At 40.7% G+C, this 18,912-nt stretch overlaps 2 protein-coding genes across 4 annotated transcripts; one reads left to right on the top strand and one right to left on the bottom strand.

Moving 5' to 3' along the window:
* Window positions 1-217: 217 nt before the first annotated feature.
* rbmx (RNA binding motif protein X-linked) lies at window positions 218-5,300 on the bottom strand. 2 transcript variants are annotated; one of them, XM_034598275.1, is made up of 10 exons: window positions 5,006-5,297; window positions 4,787-4,912; window positions 4,164-4,270; window positions 3,919-4,081; window positions 3,658-3,801; window positions 3,379-3,496; window positions 3,020-3,148; window positions 2,845-2,936; window positions 459-551; window positions 218-352 (listed from the first exon to the last, which is right to left on the bottom strand). In XM_034598275.1, exons 2-9 carry the CDS (start codon window positions 4,893-4,895, stop codon window positions 547-549), a joined length of 867 nt encoding a protein of 288 aa, XP_034454166.1. In that variant the 5' UTR covers window positions 4,896-4,912; window positions 5,006-5,297; the 3' UTR covers window positions 218-352; window positions 459-546. The 2 variants fall into 2 exon arrangements, with proteins under 2 accessions (XP_034454166.1, XP_034454165.1); XM_034598274.1 differs by having other exon boundaries at window positions 222-352; window positions 459-2,079; window positions 5,006-5,300.
* Window positions 5,301-7,787: 2,487 nt separating this feature from the next.
* Window positions 7,788-17,793, top strand: LOC117769736 (transmembrane 9 superfamily member 2). 2 transcript variants are annotated; one of them, XM_034598849.1, is made up of 18 exons: window positions 7,788-8,108; window positions 8,511-8,578; window positions 8,688-8,781; window positions 9,423-9,550; window positions 9,707-9,836; window positions 10,386-10,513; window positions 10,659-10,773; window positions 10,908-10,987; window positions 11,080-11,185; window positions 11,619-11,669; window positions 12,056-12,188; window positions 12,711-12,830; window positions 12,936-12,993; window positions 13,187-13,346; window positions 13,463-13,614; window positions 13,741-13,852; window positions 14,503-14,674; window positions 16,789-17,793. In XM_034598849.1, the coding sequence occupies exons 1-18, from the start codon at window positions 7,971-7,973 to the stop codon at window positions 16,854-16,856; spliced, it is 2,013 nt and encodes a 670-aa protein (XP_034454740.1). In that variant the 5' UTR covers window positions 7,788-7,970; the 3' UTR covers window positions 16,857-17,793. The 2 variants fall into 2 exon arrangements, with proteins under 2 accessions (XP_034454740.1, XP_034454741.1); XM_034598850.1 differs by lacking the exon at window positions 11,619-11,669 and having other exon boundaries at window positions 7,807-8,108.
* The last annotated feature ends 1,119 nt before the right edge of the window (window positions 17,794-18,912 follow it).

Here is an 18,912-nt window from a genome sequence, read left to right as displayed (position 1 = left end):
TATTGCATTGCCCACTTGCTAAATACTTTAACTGGATATTTGCAGGAGGAAAATCATCATCACCATTAGAAAAGCCTCTTATCAAAAAAGAGGTTATGAAAAAAAAAACTCATAACTAAACCATCATCAAAGATATCTTTGTGCAAAGGTGTGCTCATTTCATTCTTCTTTCGTGACAAGACAACAGAGGAAACAAAGCTCTTTTTTTTTTTTTTTTTTTTAAACTCTTTATTGAAATCACCAGAAACTGTGAATATGAGCAAATCCTCAGCCGTGTTCTTCCCCACTGTCGACACGTTGATCCACTTGAAAGGACCGGAGCGGCACTCTCAACAGAAGCCTGTGGCAGCATCTGAAACACAGGGAAACAATGACAACCAGTTATATATGTACACAGCAATGAAAATCCACTTAACCACAATATAATGATTATTGTATGATCTGTCTGGTTGACATACCTGGACAAGCGCACTGCGGCTTGATCGGTTCAACGTCACCAGGACACAAGTCAGCTACGTTGCAAGGGCAGTTGCCTTGGAGGGATGTTCATCCTGCAATGAGAACAGAATATTAACATGTTGCCCATGTCCTTGTCATGTATTCATAAAATAAATCGGAAAGTATGTTGTAGTCCTTGGTCCGACTTCGAATTCGCTTCAGTGATCGTTTCCAGTTGGGCAGTGAGGACGATGCTGTTCTTCCAGAGGTCTCCATTGTTTGAATTGGCATGCTTGTGGAAAAGGTTTTGATACTGAGAATATGGCTCTTAATTTAAAAATGGCTTTTCAGTTTTCGCAAAATAGGTCTTAAAAAAATAAACAAACACTTTTTACATTAGAGATAAAAATGCACGGTTGCCAATCACTTTACTGAGGGTGAACGATTGAGAAGGCAAAAAAGGTTGTTTTGAGGGCTCACGTGGTGTCTGTTATGGCTTTCATTGTCTTGGGCTGTTTCTCACTTTTGGCCGGTGAAAACGGACTACAGTGAAAAAGGCTCATTCAGTCGACCTCCTTTTGTCTTTTGTCCACTGTAGCAAAAGCCATCTTGAACATCACCCTTCTGAGTGGAGATTGCAATACAGGACAATGAGAAACTCAGTTACAGACGAGAAACAAAGAGGTTTGCTTTGCTTACCAGCTGTTGACTACCAGTCGAGTTGCATTTGGTTGTTGTTGCCTTTGGTTTTGTCGTTGCATGCCATCATATGGCTCTAGGGTGATGGATCCGTTTCCAAGGAAACTACATTGGAACATTTTGACAGCAACATTTCCCTAACCCTTAAAAACAGTAGCGTCCAGTTGGAGGTACATGAGTGGTAAGAATGAACTTCAGTCACTTGGCTGTGTATATAGTATGAGCAGAGACTCGCTTTACAGAGATTCATGTTGTTACTTCACATTCATGTTACTGTCTCTGATCTGGTTTCGAAAATGGACGAGCAGTGGTCATGGTACAACTAAAAGCTTTATTAGAGTAGCCAGACTTATAGGGCATTGCAGATTCCAACAGCACTGATGTACAAAAACTAACACTCACTTGGTAACTGTACTGTTACATGAGCAAGAGAAATACTAAAAAAAAAACAAAACAAAGTAATTTTACACATAAAAAACTGGGAAAGTCATGACAGAGTTTAAAGCTAAGCTTTGTAATCCACAGATTTAGACATGGCTAGTTTGTCTTGTCAGGTTTCATCCAGAACACGTCTTTACTGTGCAACGACGACCAAGGTTGGCTTTAATGCGATTTCCAAGTCCAGTTCAGTATCTGCTGCGAGCCATTCCTCTATCGGCTCGATTGCCCCGCGGCCCCCACGAGGCGCTCCACGACTTGAGCTGCTGTACGTATCACGAGGAGGGTAGCCTCTCTCGCAGGGGGAGCAGGGCCCCTCTCCTGCCTGCCCTACGCTCACCATCGGCTAAGGTGGATACGGCTCACTCCGACTGCTGGGGTAACTGTCACGACTGCCATAGCCATCCCGGGTACTGCTGCCATAGTCATCATAACGACTGCTTCCACTGCTCCCACCATAGGATGGTGGGGGGCCCCTTGAAGGTGGGGCGCTGCGAGAGTTACCTGCAGGGTCAATGGTCAGGTAATTGGCAAGGTTTAATTTATACATATTCTCGCACTAGCCAAGTGCCCCCTTTTCGCCAATAGAATTCACTTTGTGAAAAATAAATTGAATGGATGACATATTAAATGTCCCATCATGTTTTGCTATACTTGGTTGATATCAGCAGTAATGTATCCAAGCACAGGGAATTATGGGCATTGTTACCATTTCAGCATGCCATTGATTTGAGAAGCCTTTTCCATTTAGAGCTCCAAGAGTCAGAACTGCAGGTTAAGGACGAGGTTTTCAGAGTTGTCTTGACGGTTTTGTGAAGGTTACTCCTTGAGGGAGGGCTTTGCTAGGCAACACATACTGAGAGCTCAACAGATGTTTCCAAGGACTTTTTTTGAGATTCCTTATGGTTGCAAATATTCTGCATGATATTGCCACAAAAGCTGATTATTTTGATGGCTGTAGCGGTTCTATGGACATAGATATGAAGAAACAGCTTTGGAATAGAATTTTGTTTTGAATTTTAGATGCCAATGGCTATAGGCTTCTAATAGCGTGAACATATGCAGCTTGGATTGCAGGTCAAGGATGCAGAAGAGGGAAGAGAAAAAAGTTAAGAAGCTGCCTGATAAGTCACTTCCTCTGGGGTGGGGGAAAAACTGCAGGCTTCTTCTGACTGGAGAGTGCGGTAGTCAATGCTATGATTCGCTTGGGTATTGTGCAGCTTTTCTTTGTGCCACAGTGGTTATTACATTCATGGAGTCGTATCTTACCATAACCATCGTATGAATCTCGGTAGGAGCCACCACTCGGACGGTCCATGTAGCTTCGGGTTTCGCGGCCTCCGCCATAACCATCGCGATCGCTACACAATACAAACAATTGTCATTTGAAGACCAAATGTGATGATTTAATCTTCAAATCATTTGTGTCAATTTATTCAAGTACCTGTATCCTCTTGACATTGAGCCATAGTCATCTCGGGAACTGGAATTTGTGTACTCTCTGTATGAATAATCTCTGGGGGGAGGTCCATAATCCCTTGACTCTCTGGAATTATAATCCCGGCTGGAGTAGCTGAAAAACATAGTGCAATTAACTGCAGAGCTGTAAACGCCATCTTTGATATTTCACTTGGGAGCCGAATTTCTGTTGATTATTTTATCCATGATCATAACAGTAAGTAACTAGTTATTGAGTTTTTTAACAGATTTCAGACACAAGCACAAATGCTCAAGTTTGATCTAATTAAATGCAGAAACATTTTCACACAATTGTAAAATGTAACTAAAGATGAACTGTTTTACCTGTCTTTTGAGTTGTAATTTTCGTCTCGTGGTGATGGATAATCATCCCTCCTAGACATCATGGAGTCTCTGCGAGGAGGGGGTGGACCATATGGATCCCTGTCCCTTGACATGGATGCTAGAAAACAAACACAAGAAAAGCTTGTTAATTAAAAAATAGAATCTGAGATACAAGAAGCCAATCAAGGTACTTTCAGGAGAACTAGATAAGTGATCAAATCTGTGAACCACTGGGTTTCCAGTCAGCATAGTACCAATAGAACACCTTCTCATACTTACGTCTGCTCAAAGGACCAGACGGGGCAGACCTCTTTGGTGGGGGGCCTCCATTACGTACTGGGGGTCCTCTCTTCATAGGAGGGGGGCCTCTGGATGACATCCCTTTGAAGAAGGGTTCTCCATTTCCTGAATTATCATCGTAGTCTTCACACAGACAAGAGATACAAATATTAACACACTAAGTTCCAAAAGTAAAATAGAATACAAATATGTTGTTTTACAATTGCACACATTCAATTTGTTTGCTAAATAAAAACATACCTCTGGAAGGTGGGCCCCTCATTCCACCAATACTTCCCCTGGAACCACGGGCTCCTCTGGGGGGGCGACTGCGGGAGTACATGGGTGGAGGTCCTCGCCTGCCTCCACTCTCAAACTGAGGCTTTGTAGCCTGCTCGACTTTGATAGGCTTGCCGTCGAGAGACTGTGGTAGAAGAATTACAATTTCAATCACAACTCAAAGCAGATTTCTAAGGGGAGTGCGGCTGACTGATGACAGTAGTTACCTTTCCATTCATCTCGCGTGCTGCGTCCTTTGCATCAGATGGACTTTCAAAAGTAACAAAAGCAAATCCTCTTGACTTGTTTGTTTCACGGTCCTTCATCAAAATAACTGAAATAAAGAGATAACTGAGAGCTTGTACTTTGTGTTTAGGCTGATTACATCATTTACAAACGATTACTATTTTACAACAATTTAACTTATTTCTACTGTCAATTTACTAACTGTCAATCTAAAAGATTGCTGTCAATTTTAATCTCACTGCTTACTTTGTGGTAAAAAAGTTTTCTGAGTTCCTCCTTCAAGGCTAGATTTCAATTTACAGTAAATAAGAGAAAATGGGGACTAAAGTAAAAGGTCAAAAAACATCAGATGGTGCACACATCTGATATTCAAAATACAAACAAATAAAATGTTATTAATATTATCAAATTGCGAGAAAAGACGAAAAATAAAATGCACTCGTGTAGACATCTGGTGCCTTTAGTTACATTCAAGTAAGTGCACAAACATCTGGTAGAGTTTTGAAGTGTTCATCGGCAAAAACTGTGCATTTTGGAATAAACCGTAAACCGAGTTGCGGGTTGAGGTGAGCGTTAAAATGGCCAACAATGGCTCCATACACACCTTCGACAATCCTGCCATATTTGTTGAAGTACTGGTCCAGGGCCTTCTCGGTGGTCTCCGTGTTCAGTCCCCCGATGAAGAGCTTCCCCGGTCGGTCTGCCTCTGCCATGCTGCACAATCAACCACCTGCGACACACAACGGATCGTGTAACGTTACTGTTATAAGGAGCGTCAGCTAAAACAAAGTTTGGTTCCTGGGTGTATTTCTGCGGTTGTTACCTTGCTGCGGGCGAAAGTCTTGGGCTGTTGAATGCGCAAAATGGCGATAAAGCGCCCGCAGCTGGTTACTTGGGCTAACGCTAGCTAAGGTGCGATCCGGCTAACTAGCGACAGCGCTGAGCTTTACAAACGCCAGCACGCGAATTCTACAACATCTACGATAAAACCACAGAGTAGATTAAATGGAGTAAGTCAGCATTACAGGCGGCGGCCTCCGAGCTGATCAGCACCGAGACTCTGAAGCTTCACAACGACTTCTCCCACTCCGCCCTCCTTCTCCTTCTCCCGCTCTGTTCCCGGCTGACCAGAAGCTCCGCGGCGCGACACCGCCACCTGCAGACCAAAACCAAGAATCGGGATTATTTTTTTGCCCTGTAAATTTGTTGTTTTTATTTTAAAACTTGAATCGGTCAAATATCAAGACATTGACGTCATTACAAATGATACCAAATAACAAGGCACATTATAAACAACTTGAATTAGATAACAAAAAATATATTATAATAATTATAATTATTATAATTATTATTATAATAATAATTACAATAATAATAATAATTATTATTATTATTATAATTAATTAAATACAAATTAAATGATAAAATAATAGAAATAAACTACTTTTTAGTTTCACTAGAGGTCCTCATATATCTTAAAGTCTTCATAAGCCCAGAGAAGAGACTTGGCATGTTTCCCCTCCATTAGTTTCAGGGCACAGAGATGATTGTCCACCTTCTGAACACAGAGAAGATGGGTGGATGAAACATTTTGCCAGGAGCACCAGGCTTTAATAATCAGGTCACTCTTATTGTCCCTCAAGTTAATACCCAACACAATCTTTTGCCTTGCGAGGGGAACAGGGAGTTGGATGTTAGTTGACCGCCAGTCTTGTAAGTCTAGAGTGTTACAGAGTACATGCAATCGAAAAACAGATGATCAGTAGTTTCAATTTCAGTGTCAGTATTCGATAACGCTTACATTTTGTAGGATTTCTCTAAAATCAAAATGTACTTTAATCTTGCCAAGGTTTACAATTAGCTGCGTTCTTTCTTGCTCCTCTTTAGGACAGTGTACTATAACACTATGATCTGTTTCCTCTTGCCCACAATAATAACATTTTCCTGTATCATGTTTTCCAATTTTTTTGCAAAGTACTGTTTAGTCCTGTGTGTCCATATTTGAGCCTTGATATTATTGTTTCTTCTCTCCTGTTTCCTCCTGTCAATCTAATTTCTCCCACTTTCCTTTGAATTTTGCAAAACCACCGTCCTTTCCTGTCTTCCTCCCGTTGCTTCTGCCACCTTTCCTTCAACCTCTGTTTAATGATGCTTTAAGTCTCCGCTTTACTGAAGCTGACTGCAACATCAGTGCGGCTGCAGTAGTTCCTCCACTCCAAACATTGAATACAACATTTTAATTTAGTCCGTTTTAGATAAATATTAATGTTTGATGTGGGTTTTTTAACATTAAGTTTAATAAGCTGGTATAAAATTGTTAAATTGTGTTCTTCCCGGCTGATTTACCCATCAGCAGTTATGAGTAAGACCTCAAACATTATGCAGAACAACACATAAGTAAAGTAACTGAGTTGGTGGCAACTTTAAGTTTGTGTTTTTATGTCAAGTGATTTTTAAAGAAAAGACTGCACTGACCTGTTTAGCCAGGTGTAAGTTAATGCCTAATTTCCCGGGGCGGATTCTTTAGCCCTTATTCATCCTCATAAGGCCTGTACACTGAAAGACAATTGTAGCACACAGTGTATCCCGAGTACTTGTTTAAAGATGCACTGACAAATCTTCTACCTTTACAATCACTACCTGTCAGACTCCACCATCCTTTCATTTACAATGCCCTTTGGGGGGAACCGGGGTTGTAATTATAGGCTATGCAGGTCCCAAACTCACTTTTCAAGTGTCCGCCAGTATTACTCATTCTTATACTAAATATCCACTTTCGTACCACAGGATTAGAGCTAGAGCACACCTGCTACACAAAGTATATTTTTGTTGATTTTTGAAGGGGAAAATCAACTCCTGTGGTAAATAAACATTAAATAATAGACTTTCTTTGAATTATAATACAGTTCGCTTCCATCTATGAAGTTTGCAATAACAAAACGGTGACAAGTCTCTATTTAGGTGCAAAAAGTTGGTTTGTTTTCTGTTTCAAGCTCATGTTAACTGACTGTCTGGTTTGAATTTAATTCTGTTCAAGTCGTGATGTAATATGCATTGTATTGCAGACCTGTTAATGTGCCCATTCCAGTTTTTCTAGTTTGCCAAGCAGCCTTTGACAAATATTTGCTCGTGTTGCATGAGGGTAGTTACATGCCTCTTTTATTGTTTTGCTTCCTCATATCTGTAATATTTCGTCCAACACCCACAGTAACTCACAAGCTTTTATTTTTACAGTGTTTACTAATTTGAATGCAGCGTAGATCGAGAGTAATTGTTCTTAATAGGAAAATAAAAAGTATTTTTCTGGTATTATTAATCAAACATCGATAAGCAAACGTCACTGTTACTTACACGACGTTAAATCCGTCACATGTGACATCCGATTTCTCAACTTTCAAAGTAAAGGTACTGCCAGTGCATGGTCGCACAGTTTGATGAGTTAATGATTAAGAATAGTGTTTATATCTATATTACGAACAAAATGTACAACAAACGAGTTTGTGCCTTCATAGCACCGGGTAGGCGTGTGAGGAATACAGAACACTAAAGTCATTATTTTAGTGCGCGCGTTTATTTTGAAGGGTGAGAGGTTTCAGTTCCGGTGCTGATGCCGTGGCCGGGTAGGAGGCGAACGTCATCAACGTTGTCAGGTCAGCGCAGCCTCTGCGTCCCGAGCACAAACAGCCTGTTAGCCCAGAAAAGCGAGCAGCAGCCCGCCGCCCCCGAGAAGAAGGAAGCCTCTCTGCTCCCACCACCGCAACCAGAGCGTCGAAGACCCGCCGGCAAACATGAAGAGGCGGATACACGGCGGTTTTGCGCTGGTTTATTTGCTGGTCTCCCATTTCTCTTCGTGCTCGGCGTTCTATCTTCCGGGTTTGGCCCCAGTGAGTTTCTGCGAAAAGGGCAACGGTGGCGAAGATTGCCAGGTAAGGTCCCTTCATAGATGCAATAATAGTCGTTATCTGACGTGGTGGAGGTTTTTTTTTTTTTTAGTGCTAAGGGTTGATTGTGCGTCTTCGTATGGAATGCACTTCCTGGATCTTGCTAGCAAACCAGTGCTCCCCGTAGGCCCCGGCTATTACCGGGAACACTAGCATGAGTGTTCCCATGCATCGCAGCGTCGGTTAGGACTGTCTGTCATTGCTAAGGCAGTAAATGAGCTTTCTTGTGTGTGTGTGTGGGGGGGGGGTTCACCTTTCTAGTATTAACCTGTCACCACACTAGTGCAGATTTCAAACAGGGTTAGCTTTTAGCCTGTTAACTCGTAGCCCAGGGTTCATCCCACACAGCTGCTGAACGTGTGAGACAAACTCTTTGCTTCTTTGCAGACATTGATTCAGCTGTTCGTCAATCGCCTGGACTCAGTGGAGTCGGTCCTGCCTTATGAGTATGATGTGTAAGTAGTATCTGGATTCTATTGGTGTCATGGACTGGTCACACGAACATATTTCCCATCTCGTTGTCATCTTCTCATTCTCTGCAACAATCTGTGAATTTACTTAAAGGTTCGACTTTTGCAAAGATGCCAAGGAAAAGAGGCCTTCGGAGAACCTTGGACAGGTGCTGTTTGGAGAACGAATCGAGTCTTCGCCCTACAAGGTGTGTTGCCACACAATCTAAGGGTCTGGTCAGAGCTGGTTTCAACATTTGCCCTGAGAGATCTGATCACAAGGCAACAGCTCTGCTGAACCATTTTTATTTATTTAAAAAATATAAGTAGAGGTGGGAATCGTTGGGTAACATGATACATTATGAGACACGATACATGGCCCACAATAATACATCATACATCATGAGATCTGTCTAACTGAAGAAGAATCTCCCTAAAGTTGTCAAGTGCTGGATTTGTGGATTTATTCACTGCAGTTTGGTGTCGAGTTTGACACTGAAACTGTAAAGTAATAAGTGAAAAGCCGTATCTCAGAGCCTTCTCACTCTGTAACAAACACACTGTCAACTGTCAATATTCTAATGTGACATCATTCAAATGTGAAATGAACATGCAAATGTCCAGAAAGCGGAACAGTTTTGTAGCAGAACTTTTCAAAATCAATTTACAGAAATATAGAAAAATATACATTAACAATTAAAATCTTGATATTTGGCGCCAGCATATAGATCATCATATCTTCGGAGTCAGGACGACTATATATCAATATTTTGTCCCATCCCTAATCCCAAGCCTATTTTTTTTATATGTTCTCTCTCGATGCAATAAGACTCTGATCTTCCTTTTACAGTTCAACTTCAATGAAGATGTTAAATGCAAGGCAGTGTGCACAAAGAAATACACCAAAGCCTCCCAGGAGGATGCAGCCAAACTGGAGTTTCTCAAGATGGGAATGCAGCTGAACTACCAACACCACTGGTTAGTAAATTATGCACAGCACTGTAGTACAATGATATTCTTGGGATTACAGCACTCATGGTATGGAAGTTTTGTCCGTGATATGGATGGCCGCAGTAAAGAAAAGCTGTCGGCAAAAAAAAGAGGCTTGCTGAGATTAACCAATTATTCCTTCAGGATCATCGACAACATGCCGGTGACTTGGTGCTATGATGTGGAAGACGGTCAGAAGTACTGCAACCCAGGTTTCCCCATTGGCTGCCTTGTTACGGAAGACGGCAAACCCAAAGATGCTTGTGTCATTAATGTGAGTCCTGATTTTGTCTTTTTGTCTTTGATTTTCGTGTTTGTGCTCCACTTTGTATGTTAAGTTTTCCCTGTATTGGTCACTTGCATATGAAGTGGTACTCATTCTGATATACTGAGTTTCATGAGATCTTCATATTTGTCATGGGTGTCCAAGGATGATGGAGTAATTTCCCTTCTCTCTATCTAGTTTAAATAATCATACATATAATGTTGCCTATTTTTGTGAGTATTCATAGACAATGAAGGAGTCTTGTGTTAGTTTTTCTAGAACAAGAGTTGTCTTAAATTTACATTAAACGTCTCACCCAGTATTTTAACTTTTTGCAAAGTCATTCATTTGACTATAAATATGACATCAGTATTGATTGGATCAGGCCATGCATTTACACAGTAGCACAACTCACACAAGCAGTGTAAAGGTGAGGTTGGAAGTCTTTTTATAAAAATTGCTCTAATTGAACAATTTCAATACAGAAAAGAAACAACAACTCGCATATGTTTGTTTTACAAATCTTTCCCTGACAACCCCCAACCCTTTTGTTTTCAGTCTGATTTCCACAAGAAGAACACATTTTATGTCTTCAACCATGTGGACATAAAGATCACGTACCACAGTGGAGAAACCGAGGGATGGAGAGGCGCTCGGCTGGTCACTGCCACTCTGGAGCCAAAGAGGTAAATGTTGGTTGGCACTAGATACAATTGATTTGCTTTATGTCTAATCTTCCGCAACATGCAGCAGGTGAATGACAACCCACCATTTATACCAGCCTCATTAATAATGTGACCTGAACGATTGTGTGTGTTTTGTCTGCAACAGTATCAAACAAACAGATGAGGGAACCCCAAGCTGTGATGGAACCACCCCGATGGAGGTTCCTGTGGAGTTAACTGAGGATATCTCTGTAGTTTACACCTACTCTGTCTCATTTGAGGTCAGCCTCTAAACCATATAATACTTTTATAATGAAACTAATTATATGTAACTAATACAAAACTATTTCTACCAAATAGAGAGAATGTGACAACAAATCAGTGCTTTTATCAATACATTTATTTCATTTAACAGGAAAACAATTTAATCAAGTGGGCTTCACGGTGGGACTACATCCTGGTCTCCATGCCTCATACCAACATCCAGTGGTTTAGGTATGATGACTTTTTTCACACAGTAACACCAGAGAAACCCTCTTGTCAGCTGATGTTATGATACTATGATATGTCCTGTGTGTCTTCTCCAGCATCATGAATTCCCTCGTCATTGTCCTCTTCCTGTCCGGCATGGTGGCCATGATCATGCTGAGAACCCTGCACAAGGACATTGCCAGATACAACCAGGTGGACCAGGTAAAGGTCTCTCTCAGTTGGAGCTGATCTGGATGTGTAGATGAAGTATTAACAGACAAGTGTAGACTACTCGAAGATTCATTTGTTTGACAAGAAACCAAAACGGATTGTAGGACACCATTTTGTCACCATGCAAATAAGTTGATCTAAAGATTTTGTCATTATAAACCCAGAAGTCCTAAACAAACAACTCTACTGGTACTTTGAATTGTAGCCCTGCTTGTAACCTTTTTGTCCCACTGTGGGAAATTAATTTTAATATATTTTAGATAAAACTCTCACATTTTAAGTGCTTAGTTTTTTGACATGGCAGTAACTCAGTGTTTACTGGTAATTGCTATCAGAGTTAAATGGCTATTGGTTAACTTCTGCAGTATTTAATACCACCTCGCGCACACACCTAGAATTGTATATATTTTGTCACATTTCACAGGCAGACTTGATAAAGCTTCCAACGACCAAGGAAAAAAACCCTCTACCCTATGTAAGCTTATGGAAAAACTGTTTCAAACAAAACTCTTTTTTTTGTGTTTACGGAATCGGGTGTTTGGGTGTGTGATTGCAGTAAATCGGCACATTAAAACAAAATTCAAAATGTGGTGTGGAAACACGAAAGTTTGATTGGGAAAAAAAGGTCTGATACTCAAGAGACGAGAACGAGGAGTTTTCACACCAGATTTTCCAGCTTTTGGTGAACTTTTCTCAGTCTTCACCTCGTTTTACTTTGCTCACAGGTGTAAGCTTGTGAGATAGTATTCACAGCTTGGTGGTTGGTTAACCTTTTACTTTTATCATTTGCAAGCGTAAAGTATTTAGCCCTTTGACCTTGATTGTGACTGTGCCTCTCTGGCTGACTGGCTCCCTTCTCAGGAGGATGCACAGGAGGAGTCTGGGTGGAAGCAGGTGCACGGGGATGTGTTCCGTCCCCCCAGGAAAGGCATGTTGCTGTCTGTGTTCCTTGGGCAGGGCACCCAGATCTTCATCATGACCTTCATCACACTCTGTAAGTTCTGTTTTACAGTCGCTATTATGAACTGCTGTAATTAGTTTCACCACATAAACTATATAATGGGCAGAGCAGCAAACAATATACAGCAGTTCGGAAGTTGTCGCGGTCAATACACTAAGAGGCTGCTGAGCTATCCTTAACCAAAAATACAGATTTTTAAATGTATGTATGTCAGTGTGTTGTGTATATTGAGTATATACACAAAATTCCTATGGAAACATAATTAATATTGACTTATCAAACGAACAAGATTATGCAAATTAGTGCTCAGCTTAGCTAAACTAGTAAAGTGTAACTTTGCCATCATTGCTACAGAGGCAGTATTATATTACAAGTAAAAATATTTCCCACCTCTGAATGTGGTTGAGAGTCCATCTTTGTGTTCCTTTTTAAAAATATACCGACGTACATTATCAACCATGTAAAGGTATTTAAAGGACTTGAAAAGGTATTTACTTTTTTCCGGGTCAGCTTAATGTTTGTAAAGTAGAACTGTCACTTGTTTGTCCACTTTAGTCCTGGCCTGTCTGGGTTTCCTGTCACCAGCCAACAGAGGGGCTCTCATGACGTGCTCTGTTGTCCTCTGGGTTCTGCTGGGAACCCCTGCCGGCTATGTGTCTGCGCGCCTTTACAAAAGTAAGAATCCAGCGAAACCAGTTACAGATTCGTTAGTTTCAGTCTTATCAGGTAACACAGACAATGTCTTATCATGACGCTCACATCCATCTGTTTTATTCTCAGCTTTTGGAGGTGAAAAGTGGAAGACAAACGTCTTGCTGACAGCACTCTTGTGCCCAGGGTATGCTCACTTGCTTCCTTTGCTCAGCTTTTGTTCTTTTGTCCCATGTTTTCCGCATCATTTCTGTCCTCGAGTGCTGGAATGAGACACACTGCACTACATAAGCCCTCTCATGCCTTGGACTCTGCAAATATCCCTCTCGCATGTATTAACTTTCTTTTTGTCATTGTCCTTTCGTCCTCTCTCCTGCTAGTATTGTGTTTGCAGACTTCTTCCTGATGAACCTGATCCTTTGGGTGGAGGGTTCCTCAGCAGCAATCCCCTTTGGCACTCTGGTGGCTATTTTGGCCCTGTGGTTTGGAATCTCTGTGCCCCTCACCTTTGTTGGTGCCTACTTTGGATTCAAGAAATCTGTGAGTTTGGCCTCCTGGTTTATTAATCTGTCCTACTTGGACTGACTGTTTGTAGATGAAACGTGTACACATGCTTGAATCATAATTATTCAATCTCTCTTTTCGCACCTGTGCAGGCAATTGAGCAACCAGTGCGAACAAACCAGATTCCCCGTCAAATTCCTGAGCAGTCTTTCTTTACCAAACCCATTCCTGGTATAGTAATGGGCGGGATCCTGCCCTTTGGCTGCATCTTCATCCAGCTCTTCTTTATCCTCAACAGCATTTGGTAAGAAGACAGGAATCCTGTTTTTCAGGATTGTCAGGAATTCTTGTGTTGAATGACATGTAACAGCATGTCTTCTGCCCCTTTGTGTTGCCATCTAGTGGCTTAAAGTGGTTGTTTGTGTTTTAGGTCTCATCAGATGTACTACATGTTTGGGTTCCTGTTCCTGGTTTTCATTATTCTGCTCATCACCTGCTCCGAGGCCACAATTCTTCTCTGCTACTTCCATCTATGTGCCGAGGTACGTAAATATACAGAGAATGTTGTTTTCTTTATCAAACATTTTTAGAAAATGGAATTATATTAATCTGATCTATTAACTCATTGTTACAATTCTAGTGAAACAGATGTCAGAGCACCATTTGTTTCAGTATATTTAGCTGGTTGCAGTAAAAGATGAAGCTATGGGGCTACAGCCGTAGTGCTGAACGTGCTTTACGCCCCCACACAAGACTTAACAGTAGCTCACAGCTTAACAGGGAGAGTCGTGACAAAAACATGCCTTTTGTTGCTGAGGACTTCTCGCCACCGCCTAAGCCTGAGTATTTAACTGAAGACGACGACCATGATCAAATCCTTTTGATTTGGAGTGAGGCCATATATTTTTTTAGCCTAGATCTGAAGCCTGCAGTGCATTTTCTCAAGACTCAAAATTAGTAACAGCCCCTGAGTGCAGGATGAGTCATCAAACATTTTACAGGGAGAAAATACAGGGATTTAAAATACTATGATGTTGGTTCTTTGTTCATGTTCCTCCTGTTATTTGCAAAATATATGTCTGTTTACACAGGGACACAGTATTGAAACTGAAAACTCATCTGGTCCAGATTTAAATTGAAACATCCTCATATGCTAAATCCTAACATGTCATATTTTGTCATGTGTTTCCAGGACTACCACTGGTGGTGGCGCTCCTTCCTGACCAGCGGCTTCACAGCAGTCTATCTGTTCATCTACGCTGTGCATTACTTCTTCTCAAAGCTACAAATCGTAGGGGCGGCCAGCACCTTCCTTTACTTTGGATACACTATGATTATGGTCCTCATCTTCTTCCTCTTCACAGGTGAGGCCTTGGGTTCAGTGACTTGTCAGCTCTGCTTGTGTTGACACAATGCAATGATACCTGGATATCATGTTGTGATCTGTTGCTTTTACTTGTGAGCTCAGTTTTATATAAAAATGACAAATAACCATCCGCATACACTATATCCCTTTGTTGAAAAATGTATTTAATTTTAGTGTTATTTTCTCTGACCTGTGAAGAAGCTCTGTGTCGTACTGCATAGACATTTTCTCACATGAACGCCAGAGAATGTTCGGAGATTGCGTCCGGACATTTAGCAGAGTTTGCCTTTCTAAATATGGAAAATGCAGCAGGAAGATTGTTGGGATATGACACGTTCACAACAGTAGCCAAAATATCCGTAACGGTGAGGTGAGACACCTTGGCAAACCATGCAGGAGGCAGGACATGGTGTATACATTCACACTGAGTCTCTTGCTGTCCCTGCAATTTGTATTAGATTTGAGGCATCGGCCCTTATTGCCATACGAATCTTTGTCATCTTCTTATACGTGTATGGCACCTTTTTGTTCAACCCAAGACATTAGTATTCTTCCAGTTTCGAGTCTGTTGTGTGTTTAAAAACCTTATTGACATGCTCACTGGATCGTGAATTTGGACATGTTACTAGGGGGCTGGCAGGAAAAGTTCCAGAAAATGTTCTGAGAAACAGAATTTTACGTTCTCCCATTCAGCAGCTCTAGAATATTTTTGAAAATTATCCAGACTTCAGTGCATGTCTGAACGCAGCACATGTCAGAGGTGGACAGGTGTGTGTAGTTTATATTGTTAGCTGTGTTTGTAGAGTGCACCTAATGTACACTATGGAGATTCAGGATCTCCACCCTGTTCCTGTGAGACAAATGAGCAGGAAGAATTCCACACTATTTGCAACATTTGTTTGCTTGTCATTTAGACAAATAGAAGCCTTTGCCTTCTCATTTCTATACTGGCAGCATAAAAGCCCCATGTCAGATGAAGCCAAGAGCATTTATTTGCAAAGGTCCCATTTGAACTCTCATTCTTAAGTCCTTTTGTAGTTGAATGAAAATCTCTGGGACTTTAGGAAATGAGACTAGAATGATAAAAGTCCCTGATGGTCAGATCTAGTTTTTTGCAGACTTATTTGGGTCAATTCTTCTGTCGACTGCTGTTTGACAAGCCAGAGCCTGGTTCTGCGTTTTTTTTTTTCTGAACATCAAACGATACAGACACCACAATCATTTGTTGCCATGGATAATAATAAGCCTATAAACACTCAGGATTCCTGATCATCGCTCTTTAGACACATTTTCTCTGCTTGCACCTAAAATCAAGCTAAGTGACTGAGCTTGTGCAGATCTATGTTCCACATGCATTATTATCATGGAGCTACGATGAGCAGAACGTTGTTACCGTGCTCGTCTCCATGTTAAAAGATCCAGAGATTGACGCATGTTGACATGGTAACGGCACTCTCTGGTCCGACCCCGTCCGACTCTCATGCACTCCCACTCAGACGAGATGAGGGATGTGTGGAAAGAGGATAATATACAGGACTAGATAACTGGCAAACACACGCCTGGTCTTTATGTCACCCAGAAATATAAGGCTCACCATGATGTCAGACGACGACATACTTTATGGTGTTATACCGTCATTAGGCCAGATAACAGTTAGCCCGTAGTCCCCACGTGTCGCTGCTACAAAGTTTGACACTATCTTAAGTCAGAGCTGTAAGTAGCAAGGGAACGAGATGTCAAAAGATTATCACCAAGAAGTAATCCAAGGATTCAAGGAAAAGACTATCACTTCCCATCCTTGCTTCCAGTTTTGATCTAAATAATCCTCCCTCACTTCCCATTTTAAGTTATTTTTAAATTTTTTTTATTAAGTTTGTTTCTTATACCTCATTCCAACTTTAATCACAACTTCATTCGGATTGGGCTGCGTGGCCCCTATCGAGCAGTCAGATTGGACTTTAATACCCAGATGAATTGATCCAGGATTTTGACCAATCTGGCTTCTCAACGTTGGTGGAGCTCAGGGCTCAGATTTTTGTGCTTTTTGTTATTTTTATATTTTGTAATCACATTTATCAGATCATTCCTGTAACCTCTCTCCTTTCTTCTCAGGTACAATTGGCTTCTTTGCCTGCTTCTGGTTTGTAAATAAGATCTACAGTGTGGTCAAGGTGGACTAGAGGACTGAGGGAAAGACTGACTCCTTGCTGTCGCAGCACTCGCCTCCTCGGTGCTGCCTGTGTGATAAAGAGGTCTCAATGGACCTGAATGAAACCATCACTTATAATAGAGAGACCTGAAGAGCAGAGCCCGTCCTCTTTTGTGCTTTAAACCTACATTGCTATTCTTTTCTTTCTTTTTTTTAAAGTATATATGTAATTTTGTCTTCACTGTTGACCAGTAATATTTTGAGTGGCGCCTTGAAAATCAGTGTGGGTTCCAATGATCTCGTTTCTCATAGTGAGCAGTTTGTTTTGGTGGGTTTAACAAGAGAAGATGAAATGTTCGCCCTGTATTTTTGATTTTTGATTTTTTTTATTGTGTTGTGTCTAAACCTTTTTTTCATTCATTACTTATATTGTAAAAATGAAAAAAACTGTGTACATATACTGTACAGAGCGAGTGTGTGAAAAGATGCTACTTAAAGATTGTCACCATTAAGGAACTTTAATTTCTTGTTTCAGGTAAAGGGTGGGCTTTAAATCCTTAAACTATCAGCTTGTATTGTAGTTAAGAAATCATATAAAATACTGACATTGCTACGACACATGTCTAGTCTCTTGTATTTGATGGCTATACTCAAGTTTGCATAGTAGCAAAGGTCACACACGTCTAAGAAGCACACGTGTATCATTGAAGAATATACTGCAGTTACAGTATGTTGCACATTAAGAATCTCAGGAGAAATTCTTAATGTGCAGTGAAATCCTCATGCAGTGAAATCCTCATGCAGTCCGTTAATTTACTGATTCAGTACAGATGCACCCTTTTAGATATTAATAAGCAGTTTGCTGAACTGTAACTATACGTAAAACTCTGCTGCCTTTTTGCTTTGAGCAGTGTGGAGTCATCACCCAAGGTGGTAACATTTTTACAAATAAATGCAGTTAATTCAAAGTGAAGGCCATGTTCTTTTTTGAGCCACTAGTTACATATATGATCATTTTATACACTCTTAACCACTTCCCTTACTCTATATTTATGAGGTAATAGGATATGTTACCCCATGTGACCTAAAGACGAGTAGCTTTGAAGCTTTATATTTCCATTTAAATGTTCATGAAGTAGTTACGTTTTTATTGTGCTGACTTTTAAAACCGATGAACTTCATCGCAAATCTAATTATGTTTTTTATAGCCCAAATTCACATGTCACAATTTGCCTCATAGGGTTTTTTAACAAGGCTCCTCTGCCCTTTAAACTCAACCAGAGCGAGGAAAAACGACCAAACACCTTTAAACTGGGAAGAAAAACGCCGTAAGCGAGCTGCAAGTGAGGGACCCCTCCCTCTGGACAGACAGATGTGCAATAGATGTTGCATGTAACAGAGCAACAAAATAACAATATAGACAACTCTAATGAAAATAAAGTTTAGTACAAATACACAACGTATACAAACGTATAGTGCCCTTTGTGGCGAGCATTTTAAAATTGCCGCGTATGTCATTGTCACTTTATTTGATGTAGATGCATTTTTCTAGTCTCACTTTGATTTAGAGAATTTCTCTGAAGTCTTGAGTTTTTACAGAATGATGCTTTGCCTGGTGACTCGACCAGACCTCACTCCACAGATCCTGCTGATAGTTTAAGTCACATGCACACCTAGGACTACTTGGTATATTGAGTTGAATACAACACTTAGACACATAATACATATAATTCACTTTTATTAAACAACAGACAACTTGTGATCTTGATCGATGAAACCAGAAATAATGCAAAGACACGATAGAAATCACAAAAATATGTTGTTTTAAAGCACTTTAAAAACATCACTACTCTCTTTATTTGATGATAAACTGTTTGTCTCGCACAGAGAAACGTGTCAGACCTACTGTACAAGCTTGATTGTCAGCTATAATACTGTTGAATGACTCCAGGCTCAAATCTATGGCCGTCCAGTCAAATACGATATATCAATCATGATCATAATAATAAAACATTCATTTAAAAGTTATAAAAACTTGACCACAGAACCGGACACGCTTTTCACATAATGCACATAATGTGGTCATG

Source organism: Hippoglossus hippoglossus, chromosome 10, assembly GCF_009819705.1.
Source record: "Hippoglossus hippoglossus isolate fHipHip1 chromosome 10, fHipHip1.pri, whole genome shotgun sequence".
Classification (NCBI taxonomy): domain Eukaryota; kingdom Metazoa; phylum Chordata; class Actinopteri; order Pleuronectiformes; family Pleuronectidae; genus Hippoglossus; species Hippoglossus hippoglossus.
Note: the sequence above shows the minus strand (reverse complement) of the source record. Positions and strands in the feature narration are given on the sequence as shown.

Coding starts and splice junctions, on each gene's coding strand:
- rbmx (XM_034598274.1), bottom strand. CDS start 4,895: ATGGCAGAGGCAGACCGACCGGGGAAGCTCTTCATCGGGGGACTGAAC. Junction 4,271..4,786: donor ATATGGCAGGATTGTCGAAG/GTGTGTATGGAG, acceptor TCTTTATTTCAG/TTATTTTGATGAAGGACCGT. Junction 3,497..3,657: donor GTCTGGTCCTTTGAGCAGAC/GTAAGTATGAGA, acceptor TTTGTTTTCTAG/CATCCATGTCAAGGGACAGG.
- LOC117769736 (XM_034598849.1), top strand. CDS start 7,971: ATGAAGAGGCGGATACACGGCGGTTTTGCGCTGGTTTATTTGCTGGTC. Junction 12,831..12,935: donor GTCTGCGCGCCTTTACAAAA/GTAAGAATCCAG, acceptor TTTTATTCTCAG/CTTTTGGAGGTGAAAAGTGG. Junction 14,675..16,788: donor CATCTTCTTCCTCTTCACAG/GTGAGGCCTTGG, acceptor CTTTCTTCTCAG/GTACAATTGGCTTCTTTGCC.